Source organism: Mauremys reevesii, linkage group 12, assembly GCF_016161935.1.
Source record: "Mauremys reevesii isolate NIE-2019 linkage group 12, ASM1616193v1, whole genome shotgun sequence".
In the NCBI taxonomy this organism is placed as follows: Eukaryota; Metazoa; Chordata; order Testudines; family Geoemydidae; genus Mauremys; species Mauremys reevesii.
In genome coordinates this window covers 19,320,525-19,333,821 of record NC_052634.1, presented here as the reverse complement: position 1 = coordinate 19,333,821, position 13,297 = coordinate 19,320,525, and the positions used below count along the sequence as shown (strand labels likewise).

The following is a 13,297-nucleotide window of genomic DNA, read 5'->3' as shown; positions in this document are numbered from 1 at the left end:
CCTGCCACAGCCCACTCTCACAGGGAGTGGGGCAGTCCACTCCACTACACAGACCAACTTAAATGTATACTCCAAATTAAGAAACACAGTAAAAGAACTAAAAAAGAGCCACCGGGGGCTTAGCAACCATGTAAAAGAAGCAATGAGAGATAAAAAGGCATCTTTTTAAAAGTGGAAGTCAAACCCTAGTGAGGTAAATAGAAAGGAGCATAAACACTGCCAAATTAAGTGAAAAATTTAATAAGAAAAGCCAAAGAGGAGTTTGAAGAATGGCTAGCCAAAAACTCACAAGGTAATAAAATGTTTTTTAACTATATCAGAAGCAGAAAGCCTGCTAAACAACCAGTGGGGCCCCTTGATGATCGACATACAAAAGGAGCACTTAAAGATGATAAAGCCATTGAGGAGAAACTAAATGGATTCTGTGTGTCAGTCTTCACGGCTGAGGATGTTAGGGAGATTCCCAAACCTGAGCTGGCTTTTGTAGGTGACAAATCTGAGGCACTGTCACAGATTGAAGTGTCACTAGAAGAGGTTTTGGAATTAATTGATAAATTTAACTGTAACAAGTCACAGGAACCAGACAGCATTCACCCAAGAGTTCTGAAAGAACTCAAATGTGAAGTTGCAGAACTATTAACTATGGTTTGTAACCTGTCCTTTAAATCGACTTCTGTACCCAATGACTGGAAGATAGCTAATGTAACGTCAATATTTAGAAAGCGCTCTAGAGGTGATCCCGGCAATTACAGACCAGTAAGTCTAACGTCAGTTCTGGGGAAATTAGTTGAAACAATAAATAGAATAAAATTGTCAGACACATAGAAGAACATAAATTGTTGGGCAAAAGTCAACATGGTTTCTGTAAAGGGAAATGGTGTCTTACTAATCTGTTAGAGTTCTTTGAAGGAATCAACAAACATGTGGACAAGGGGGATCCAGCGGACATAGTGTACTTAGATTTCCAGAAAGCCTTTGACAAGGTCCCTCGCCAAAGGCTCTTACGTAAATTAAGTTGTCATGGGATAAAAGGGAAGGTCCTTTCATGGATTGAGAACTGGTTAAAGGACAGGGAACAAAGGGTAGGAATTAATGGTAAATTCTCAGAATGGAGAGGGGTAACTAGTGGTGTTCCCCAAGGGTCAGTCCTAGGATCAATCCTATTCACCTTATTCATAAATGATCTGGAGAAAGGGGTAAAAAGTGAGGTGGCAAAGTTTGCAGATGACACTAAATTGCTCAAGATTGTTAAGACCAAAGGAGACTGTGAAGAACTTCAAAAAGAGTTCACACAACTAAGTGATTGGGCAACAAAATGGCAAATGAAATTTAATGTGGATAAATGTAAAGTAATGCACATTGGAAAAAATAACCCCAATTATACATACAATATAATGGGGGCTAATTTAGCTACAACGAGTCAGGAAAAAGATATTGAAGTCATCATGGATAGTTCTCTGAAGAGGTCCACGCAGTGTGCAGAGGCAACAAAAAAAAGCCAACAGGATGTTAAGAATCATTAAAAAGGGGATAGAGAATAAGACTAAGGTTTGTAACCTGTCCTTTAAATCGGCTTCGGTACCCAATGACTGGAAGTTAGCTAATGTAACGCCAATATTTAAAAAGGGCTCTAGGGGTGATCCCGGCAATTACAGACCGGTAAGTCTAACGTCGGTACCGGGCAAATTAGTTGAAACAATAGTAAAGAATAAAATTGTCAGACACATAGAAAAACAAACTCTTGAGCAATAGTCAACATGGTTTCTGTAAAGGGAAATCGTGTCTTACTAATCTATTAGAGTTCTTTGAAGGGGTCAACAAACATGTGGACAAGGGGGATCCGGTGGACATAGTGTACTTAGATTTCCAGAAAGCCTTTGACAAGGTCCCTCACCAAAGGCTCTTATGTAAATTAAGCTTTCCTTTTATCCCATGACAGGTCCTTTCATGGATTGAGAACTGGTTAAAGGACAGGGAACAAAGGGTAGGAATTAATGGTAAATTCTCAGAATGGAGAGGGGTAACTAGTGGTGTTCCCCAAGGGTCAGTCCTAGGACCAATCCTATTCAATTTATTCATAAATGATCTGGAGAAAGGGGTAAACAGTGAGGTGGCAAAGTTTGCAGATGATACTAAACTGCTCAAGATAGTTAAGACCAAAGCAGATTGTGAAGAACTTCAAAAAGATCTCACAAAACTAAGTGATTGGGCAACAAAATGGCAAATGAAATTTAATGTGGATAAATGTAAAGTAATGCACATTGGAAAAAATAACCCCAACTATACATACAACATGATGGGGGCTAATTTAGCTACAACGAGTCAGGAAAAAGATCTTGGAGTTATCGTGGATAGTTCTCTGAAGATGTCCACGCAGTGTGCAGAGGCGGTCAAAAAGCAAACAGGATGTTAGGAATCATTAAAAGGGGATAGAGAATAAGACTGAGAATATATTATTGCCCTTATATAAATCCATGGTACGCCCACATCTCGAATACTGTGTACAGATGTGGTCTCTCACCTCAAAAAGATATTCTAGCACTAGAAAAGGTTCAGAAAAGAGCAACTAAAATGATTAGGGGTTTAGAGAAGGTCCCATATGAGGAAAGATTAAAGAGGCTAGGACTCTTCAGTTTGGAAAAGAGAAGACTAAGGGGGGACATGTTAGAGGTATATAAAATCATGAGTGATGTTGAGAAAGTGGATAAGGAAAAGTTATTTACTTATTCACATAATATAAGAACTAGGGGTCACCAAATGAAATTAATAGGCAGCAGGTTTAAAACAAATAAAAGGAAGTTCTTCTTCACGCAGCGCACAGTCAACTTGTGTAACTCCTTACCTGAGGAGGTTGTGAAGGCTAGGACTATAACAATGTTTAAAAGGGGACTGGATAAATTCATGGTGGCTAAGTCCATAAATGGCTATTAGCCAGGATGGGTAAGAATGGTGTCCCTAGCCTCTGTTCGTCAGAGGATGGAGATGGATGGCAGGAGAGAGATCATTTGATCATTGCCTGTTAGGTTCACTCCCTCAGGGGCACCTGGCATTGGCCACTGTCGGTAGACAGATACTGGGCTAGATGGACCTTTGGTCTGACCCGGTACGGCCTTTCTTATGTTCTTATGTAAGACGGAGGATATATTATTGCCCTTATATAAGTCCATGGTACACCCACATCTTGAATACTACGTACAGATGTGGTCTCCTCATCTCAAAAAAGATATACTGGCATTAGAAAAGGTTCAGAGAAGGGCAATTAAAGTGATTAGGGGTTTGGAACAGGTCCCATATGAGGAGAGATTAAAGAGGCTAGGACTTTTCAGCTTGGAAAAGAGGAGACTAAGGGAGAATATGATAGAGGTATATAAAATCATGAGTGATGTGGAGAAAGTAGATAAGGAAAAGTTATTTACTTACTCCCATAATACAAGAACTACGGGCCACCAAATGAAATTAATGGGCAGCGGGTTTAAAATAAATAAAAGGAAGTTCTTCACACAGTGCATAGTCAACTTGTGGAACCTCTTGCCCGAGGAGGTTGTGAACGCTAGGACTATAACAGGGTTTAAAAGAGAACTGGATAAATTCATGGAGGTTAAGTCCATGAATGGCTATTAGCCAGGATGGGTAAGGAATGGTGTTCCTAGCCTGTTTGTCAGAGGGTGGAGATGGATGGCAGGAGAGAGATCACTTGATCATTACCTGTTAGGTTCACTCCCTGGGCTGCTTCTGCTCTACAACTATAATTGTCTTTTTACACCAAAATCACTAACTTGAGCAGCCAATTCCATGTACAGTCCTAGTGGATGTAAGACACAGGTAGCTTTTGCCTCAGGGTAGCTTGTTGGCATCAACCCTCTCTCCCCGACCTGGAGCTGATGAACATTCCTGGCTGGAGGGACACACGCTCCTATGAGTCAAAAGGAAAGGAGTTGATAGAAAAGATCACAGGACTGACCCCAAACAAGGGTGAGCTGCAAAAGGCAGGAGGTGGCAAGTGATCTGGGGGAGCTGAGACCACGGTGAAGATGGTGCAAAGATCACTATATTGGAATTAGCAAATGTGATTTTTTAAAAAACAAATCTTTGGCCAGCCCTAATCAAGGCATTTCTTACAGTTCCCTCCCATTTGGATTTTCTGATATCTGATTGAAGCTTTTCCCAAATGCAGAGCATGTGTAGAGTCTCTCTCCACTGTGGATTCTACGATGTCTGACAAGGTCTGAGCACTCAATGAAGCTTTTCCCGCACTCAGAGGATGTGTAGGGTCTCTCTCGTGTGGATTCTCTGATGTGCAATAAGGTTTGAGCTCCGACTGAAGCTTTTCCCGCACTCAGAGCACGTGTAGGGCGTCTCTCTGGTGTGGATTCTCTGATGTGCAATAAGGTTTGAGCTCTGATTGAATCTTTTCCCGCACTCAGAGCATGTGTAGGGCGTCTCTCCGGTGTGGATTCTCTGATGTACGATAAGGTCTGAGCTCCAATTGAAGCTTTTCCCGCACTCAGAGCATGTGTAGGGCATCTCTCCTGTGTGGATTCTACAGTGTTTGATAAGGTTTGAGCTCCGATTGAAGCTTTTCCCACACTCAGAGCATGTGTAGGGCAGCTCTCCAGTGTGGATTCTCCTGTGTGCGATAAGGTGTGAGCTCTGATTGAAGCTTTTCCCGCACTCAGAGCATGTGTAGGGCATCTCTCCTGTGTGGATTCTCCTGTGTGCGATAAGGTGTGAGCTCTGACTGAAGCTTTTCCCACACTCAGAGCATGTGTAGGGCCTCTCTCCTGTGTGGATTCTCCTGTGTGCGATAAGGGTAGAGCTGTGACTGAAGCTTTTCCCGCACTCAGAGCATGTGTATGGCCTCTCTCCTGTGTGGATTCTCCTGTGTGCGATAAGGGTAGAGCTCCAACTGAAGCTTTTCCCACACTCAGAGCATGTGTAGTGCAGCTCTCCTGTGTGGATTCCCTGATGTGTGAAAAGGTCTGAGCTCTCATTGAAGCTTTTCCCACACTCATGCCATGTGTAACGTTTCTCTTCCAAGTTGATTCTCTCGTGTGTAATAAGGTCTGAGAGGCTACTTAAGTTTTCCTCTGGCCTCTGCTGAGTCTCACAGGCTTTTGCTTTTTCTGGGAGTGCACAACTCCCGGAAACATTTCCTTTGGGTCTTCCTGATAACGTCCCATGTGGTTCTACTTGCTCAGCATCTTCCTGCTGTGGTGTCTCCTCATTTTCACTCGCCATCCCATCACCTGATGGGAGACAGAGAGAATCCAGACATAGGTCACTCCCTGTGCCTGAGAAAAAGGAAATCTCAGAGACAGGAATTTAAAAAGGGATGAACAAACCAAAATATGTGCGGGAGAGATCAAACCTATCAGGAGCTGATTTTCCCCACACCCTTCCCCAGAGGAGAAAGGAAGGGATCAGTTTTGGTCTGCATCTCACCAGAACATGCAGGGGAAAGCGGGATCAGGTAGGGATCTGCTGCCAGTTGTTAGTCAGGATAGGTGGGAAGCCATGAGTGACATCTGCCTAATGATTCCACATCTGAAGGGAACAATCCTGAACTTGGAGAGCTCACAAGGTCTTTGTAGGGCATCCCAAATGTTTCCTGTATTCATGGAGAGTTTTTGAGTTGGTTTAACCAATCCCTCACCTGTACAGGCAGCTCTCGGGAGCACTTCTTTCTCAGAGCCCTGGAGATCTGGGACCCACGGCTCTTCCCCTCGTTCCAGCTGCGAGATCACATCAGGTTTGGAATTTAGAAACCCTACGCCAGGAAAAGAAAACAAGGGAGGTCAGTGGAATTTGTGGGATACTTGTCACAAAGAATAGTCCACGGTTTTAACCCCAGCTCATTTTTAAGCAGTAACGTCCCAAGGCCGGCTTCCTTGGCTCAAAGTGGCAGGAGAGTTATTATTATTATAAATCATATGCAGTACCTTAGTGCCTAAACACCAACTAATGGTGGGTCCCCATTGTGCTAGGCAAAGTACAAACACAGAATAGTAGATGGCCCATGCCCTAAACGATTTACAATCTAACTAGACAAGACAAGCACAGAATGGGGGAAGGGGTAGAAACACCAGATAACAAAAGAGATCTTAAGATGCTTAAAGAAAATTTAGTTTGATAGCATCCTGTCTGGCAAGAAATCACTTATCAACGGTTGTGGTACCCTCATTTCTGTATTGTTTTATCTTTATGTCCACCACTTCTCTGGTTCTCTAATTGTTTCTGCCTGCGGTATAATTAATTTTGCTGGGTGTAAGTTAATTAGGGTAGTAGGATATAATTGGTTAGGTAATTATGTTACAATATGTTAGGACTGGTTAGTTACATTTCAGTAAAATGATTGGTTAAGGTGTAGCTGGGAATATGACTATATAAACTGGGGTCAAACAGGAGGGGGAAGGGAAATTGGAATCAGGTTTATTAATGAGGGGATTGGGAACAGGGACACAGGCAAGGCTCTGCGGCATCAGAGTCGGGAAGGGGGACGCAGGGTAAACGCTCTGCGGCCTCAGAGCTGGGAACGGGACACTGGGGAACAGACTCTCTGGGCGAATAGCGATAAGCCCGACTGGTGTGAAGGGCTTCGGAATCTGCTTGCTTGGAAATAACCCCAATAAACATTGCACTATCTGCCCTTCAGACTTCTGGTCTTTTGCTGCTTGCTGTCTGCGTGACAAGAACCAGGGAAGTTGGTGGGGGAAGGGAAAGCCCTCTAACAAAACTGACACAACCTGATAACCAAGAGGTAAGCCTTAGAGGAAGGTTTTAATACACTTTGTAACTGATGAGGGATTCCCACGAGGACTGATGAGGGTGCAATGGTAAATACACATTTAGATCCTTTTCTTGTTTTATATCTTTTTCCCATAAGGCTTAACCTCCGGCGCAGTGTCATGGATGCACAGGATCTGTGCAATGCCCTGGCTTTTAAACAGTCCTTGGGAGGTGCCCCTTGAGTGCGCTGGACCCCCAAGGGGTCCCACTCTTCCACAAGGATAGACCATGTAGCTTCAACCCTTGAGACTGAGCCTCTGGATTCAACACTCCTATTTCAACCTGTGAGCTCTGCCAGCAGGTCCCAGCTGAACGACACTCCTGTTCAGAGACTGTTCCTCATTCATGCTTCAATGCACCTCAGCAAGTTTTTGCTGTGACACTGGGCAGACTGTTAAAATATAGCAGGGTTTATTAGTTAACTGAAACACAGCATTAGAAAGGCTTTAGATTAGGACAGAGAAGCAAAGAAGACAATATAGTCCATATTGGCCAATGCTCTTGAGCCACGCTGCTGTTAAAAACAGTTTTGTTTCCTTTCACTTTGCCTGTCCGTTTGTCTTCGCTCCGGTAGAGCTCCCTGTGTCTGCAAACCCAGTTCTTCCTGCTCCCAAGCACATCATGAGTCCATGTATGCTTCACTCAGCCAAGCTGAGATCCTCCCATGGACAGGTGACAATTATTCCCTTGTCTCTGTCGGGTATTCCATTGATGTACGTTGGTCCCAGCCTGTCCTTAATGACCCATTCATATCACCCGTGACAGCTCCGTGACAAAACACCTCATGTCTCCTCCTCTTTATAATCACAGCAATACCAACCACAGAGGGAAACTGAGGTGTGTATTGGCATCATACAAGTATCACCAAAATTCCCACCTCTATCACACACACACTGCTCACAGCCCCTGGAGAGAAAGCAAAGCACAGGAACTGGATGTTAGTCCAGTGAACACAGTGGAGGACAAGCTGCAAGCCTCACACCCTGGTCAAACAGGAGAGGCATGTGGGTCCCCACCCACAGAGAGGGGCTGGCTAGAGGCCTGATACCCGAGAGGCCATTGCTTGAGCAGACCATGGAGGCAGGTCAAAGGCTTCGCTACCCCAGAACTGTGACATCGCAAAAGCAGATTTTGGGGAATTAGGAAATCTAGTGACTCAGGTGTAATGGGAGGGAGAATTAAACTCCCCCAGTGTGAGTGGCCATGTACAAGGACAAGCTGTACCCCAATACGTAATCTTATAGCCATAAACATTGAACAGGCTACACCACCACCCTGTGACATCATTAACCAAGTGCCCATTTGTGCCTGGGTAGTGGCCCTGCAATGGGAGGGAGGATGCAGCAAGGACTCCGGATCGGTGGCCAGGGTCGCTGTGCACAGAGATGGGGAGGTTATATGGGGAGGGGGGTAATGCGCGGGAGAGGGAGGTCAAGAGTTAAAATAATAATATTTAGGAAAAAAATGTATAATGAAGCGAAACTGAACAGAAATAAAACCGGAGTGTAGGCTCTAAAGCTTGGATAGGGATTTGGGGTTAAAGGTCTGGGATTCCCCACAGCTCCAGATCCCTAAACCTCTCCTCCCTCCCACTGACCCACCCAACCCACGTCCTGGGTGCCCTCCCTCCACACTCCCCTCCTCTTCGTCCCATTACTCTCAGCCGGCACCACCTCCCGGCATCTTGGGAACTACTTGCCTTTCCTCCTCGTCTCTCACAACCTCATCCCTCCCTGCTGCTTCTTAGCTCTAACCCTGCACACACCCTCCCCATGTCCTGGCACCCCAGAATTATCTACTCCCCCCTTCTCCCCTCCCAGAGCTCTGTTCTTCCTTCACCCATGGGGTCCTGAATGGCAACATTATACGCTCTCCTATCAAAAACAACAAGGAGTCCAGTGGTGGCACCTTAAAGACTAACGGATTTATTTGGGCATCAGCTTTCGTGGGTAAAAAACTTCACTTCTTCAGCTGCATCTCCTATCAAAAGAGGAGCTCATCTGCCTGTCACACAAGCCAGGCATGAGTCACACACCTATTTACTCAATGTAGAATTCTACAGCCAGCATATTTTCCTATTGAAAAGGCATGAAAGCTACAGTTATTACTGTAGTTGCTAATGTAGCCAATAAGGATGCACTCAATGCAATTTTAAAATGACTGAAAGAACCAAAAAGGCACATGTCCAAAAATGATACTTATGTATGGGAGATAAGGCAAAAAAGGGGGGCAAGGAAACTTGTATGACAAATCAAGGTATAAAGTTATTACTACTCAGGTTCTTTAGAGACCCCACAGCTTCTAATAACCCAGGGGACAGGACTCCTCACCCAGCAAGACCACGGTCTCATAGTTCTCCTGCATGACATCCCTGTAGAGGGCTCTCTGAGTGGGGTCCAGCAGAGCCCATTCCTCTCTGGTGAAATACACAGCCACCTCCTCGAAGGTCACCGGCCCCTGAAAGAGAAAGAGTCCAACATTCAGTACCTGCTGCCCCACTCAAAGTCCCATTACTCACAGAACAGCAGCACCAGGTAAATGGAAGCTCCGCGAGGCACATGTTAACAGAGTCCCACTCCACCTTGTCTAGAGCATCCAGGAGGCATCAGAGGGTAGAAAGAGAGAACCTTTGTGTCTCCCAGCTGACAGACAGAGGCAGGGTCTTCACATTTATCACATACCTACTAGCCAGAGCTTGATATAGGAGATGGGGCTGTCTCTGGACCCTGCTGGTGTCTCCCTGGTAGGAATGCCAACACTCTCCAAATAAAATATATGGAAGAAAGGGGAAGTCAATAGTAAAGAGTGTAGGTGAGAAGGTCAGAATTGTAGAAAACTGGCTATAAGAAATCAATGGAAATACGAAGGAAGTTTTTAAAAGTATATTAAGTACAAAATTAATCCGAACAATGGTAGTGGTAAATTACTAGATGGAAATGGCAGAATTATCAAAAATAATGCAGAAGAGGTAAAAGTCCTCAAAAAATATTTCTCTCCTGGATTTGGAGAAAAACAGATGCTGTAATTCATATCATAAGATGTTGACGACGACACTCTTTCCATTCCAACAAGAACTCACCAGGACGTTAAACAGCAGCTATTAACGTTAGACATGTTTAAATCAGCAGGTCCAGATAACTTGTATCCAAGAGTTTTAAAAGGCTTGGTGGAGTGGGTACCCATAGCAGTGCCTCTGTATGCCAACATCTTTATGGCTGACTTAGAACAACGCTTCCTTAGCTCTCGTTCCCTAACGCCCCTACTCTACTTACGCTACATTGATGACATCTTCATCATCTGGACCCATGGAAAGGAAGCCCTTGAGGAATTCCACCATGATTTCAATAATTTCCATCCCACCATCAACCTCAGTCTAAACCAATCCACACAAGCGGTCCATTTCCTAGACACTACTGTGCTAATAAGCGATGGTCACATAAACACCACCCTATACCGGAAACCCACTGACCACTATACTTACCTACATGCCTCCAGTTTCCATCCACGACACACCACACGATCCATTGCCTACAGCCAAGCTCTAAGATACAACCGTATTTGCTTCAATCCCTCAGACAGAGATTAACACCTACAAGATCTCTATCAAGCATTCTTAAAACTACAATACCCACCTGCTGAAGTGAAAAAACAGATTGACAGCGCCAGAAGAGTACCCAGAAGTCACCTACTACACGACAGGCCCAATAAAAAAAATAACAAAACGCCACTAGCCATCACCTACAGCCCCCAACTAAAACCTCTCCAGCGCATCATCAAATATTTACAACCTATCCTTAAAGATGATCCCTCACGCTCACAGATCTTGGGAGACAGGCCAGTCCTCGCTTACAGACAGCCCCCAAACCTGAAGCAAATACTCACCAGCAACCGCACACCATACAACATAAACACTAACCCAGGAACCTATCCTTGCAACAAAGCCCGATGCCAGCTCTGTCCACATATCTATTCAAGTGACACCATCATAGAACCTAATCACATCAGCCACGCCATCAGGGGCTCGTTCACCTGCACATCTACCAATGTGATATATGCCATCATGTGCCAGCAATGATCCTCTGCCATGTACATTGGCCAAAAGAATAAATGGACACAAATCTGGCATCAGGAATCATAACATTCAAAAACCAGTGGGAGAACACTTCAACCTCTCTAACCACTCAGTGACAGACTTGAAGGTGGCAATTTTGCAACAAAAATACTTCAAAAACAGACTCCAAAGAGAGACTGCTGAACTCGAATTAATATGCAAATTGGATACAATTAACTTAGGTTTAAACAGAGACCAGGAATGGTTGGGTCATTACACTAATTGAATCTATTTCCTTATGTTAAAGTTCTCCTCACACCTTCTATGGGTCATCTCAATTATTACTTCAAAAGTTTTTTTTCTCCTGCTGATGATAGCTCATCTCAATTGATTAGACTCTTCCAGTTGGTATACATACTTCCACCTTTTCATGTTCTCTGTATGTATAAATATCTCCTGTCTGTGTGTTCCATTCTATGCATCCGAAGAAGTGAGCTGTAGCTCACGAAAGCTTATGCTAAAATAAATTTGTTAGTCTCTAAGGTGCCACAAGTACTTTTTGCGGATACAGACTATCACGGCTGCTACTCTGAAACCTGTATGACATGTGTAATCCTGTGAATAATAGATAGGGATGGGTATACTAACACTATGAGTATTTCTATTACTTAATAAGGGTTTGGAGGGTGTTGTAATGGATGTAGGCGTGTACATACTGTAGCGAGGCGGCCTGGCTCCCAGCCGCACCTGAGAGGGACGAGCCAGAACAGCCTCCTCAGTGGGCGGAGCCACCGCTGCCTGTCCCTGCCCCCCGGAAGTCAAGGGGCGGGACAGGAAGTATAAAAGCCCGGGCCCAGCGCTCAGTTGCGCCCCGGCCGCTGGAGAGGACAGACGCTGGTGCCCGAGCTCCTGCTGAACCGAGCCTGCCCCGAGCCCGGTACCCTGAGGAGGGCTGGCCGAGCCTGCCCCGAGCCCGGTACCCTGAGGAGGACTGGCCGAGCCTGTCCCGGGCCCGGTACACAGAGGAGGACTGGCCGAGCCTGCCCCGGGCCCGGTACACAGAGGAGGACTGGCCGAGCCTGCCCCGGGCCCGGTACACAGAGGAGGACTGGCCGAGCCTGCCCCGGGCCCGGTACCCTGAGGAGGACTGGTCGAGCCTGCCCCGGGCCCGGTACCTTGAGGAGAACTGGCCGAGCCTGCCCCGAGCCCGGTACACAGAGGAGGAGTCGAGCCTGCCCCGGGCCCGGTACCCAGAGGAGGAGTCGAGCCCACCTGTGCACCCGTCTCCTGAGGAGCCAATGCTGGTGGACCCCCCTGCCAAATCCACGACGATACAGGTACCAACGGAGGGGGAGATTGCAAGTGGCCCGGGGATAGCCGACCCCAGTCTGGCTGCCGCCGACCCTGTCAGTGTGTTGCGGCCAGGATCCCCACTGACTGCAGTGGATCCCCGCTGCTGCTAGGGCCCCGGGCTGGGACGCGGTGGAGTGGGTGGGCCCGCGTCCCCACTGTCACCCCCACTCATGGGTGGCCGTCTCCCCCTCACCTCCAACGCTCAGGCTTAGAAGCCTGGACTTACCTGTTTGCTGCTCAGCCCTGCCTGAGGGCCTGAGCCCTGTACCTGTTGCTGCCCCACCCTGAGCTAGGGCTTGGGCTTCTGAACTGCTGCTCAGCCCCTGCCTGAGGGCCTGAGCCCCTGAACCGCTGTGTGTTTGCTCAGCCCCTGCCTGAGGGCCTGAGCCCCTGAACCGCTGTGTGTTTGCTCAGCCCCTGCCTGAGGGTCTGAGCCCAGGACTACTGCCTGTTGCCCCGCCCTGATCTAGGGCGTGGACTGTAAGACTGAACTGCTACTCAGCCTCCTGTAGTGAGGCGGCCTGGTTCCCAGGCACCCCGAAGGTGAAGAGCGACCCCTCACCTGACAAGGAGACCCAGACACGGACCCTTACAATACTAACTGAGATAAAAGGAAAGTGATGTAACTAATCCAGTGCTTACTCAACAATTGAGTCGAGGGGAACAAGTATTGCAATAAAGAAGCCTGTACTCGTATCCACCTGCGGGTCAACCTGCTCCTTTATTCTTCTAACAATAATCACTTCAAATCGATCTTTCTGCAGTTAATAAACTCGTTTTATGCTTTATCTTAACCAGTGTTAAGTATTTTGAATGAAGTGTCTGGGGAAAATCTGAGCTTGGTTAGCACAAGCTTGTTGTGCACATCTTTCCCATATTGAGGGGAAGGTGGATTATATTAATGAGATTACATTATAGAGATCCCTGTGCACTATAAAATGGTATAATTCTGGATTTCTACTGGATTTCAGCAAGTGTGCAAGGTTGGGGAGCTGGGAAATTGGCTGTCGTCTTCTATCTGTCCTTGAGTGGCTTAGGTAAAGCACTCAGGTAGCTTAGTTGGGTATATGGTGCTACCTGCTGTCATGCTGGGTGATAACAGGGCCT

At 46.2% G+C, this 13,297-nt stretch overlaps 1 protein-coding gene across 1 annotated transcript in view; it reads right to left on the bottom strand.

Annotated features, from left to right (window-relative positions):
• Nucleotides 1–4,278: 4,278 nt before the first annotated feature.
• LOC120375473 (zinc finger protein 271-like) overlaps nucleotides 4,279–13,297 on the bottom strand; it is a gene marked incomplete at its 3' end in the record, with an annotated part of 430,987 nt that continues 421,968 nt past the window's right edge. The window contains exon 5 of the mRNA XM_039496131.1: nucleotides 4,279–4,933. Coding sequence (XP_039352065.1) covers nucleotides 4,279–4,933 — 655 coding nt within the window. The remainder of the gene's footprint in view (nucleotides 4,934–13,297) is intronic.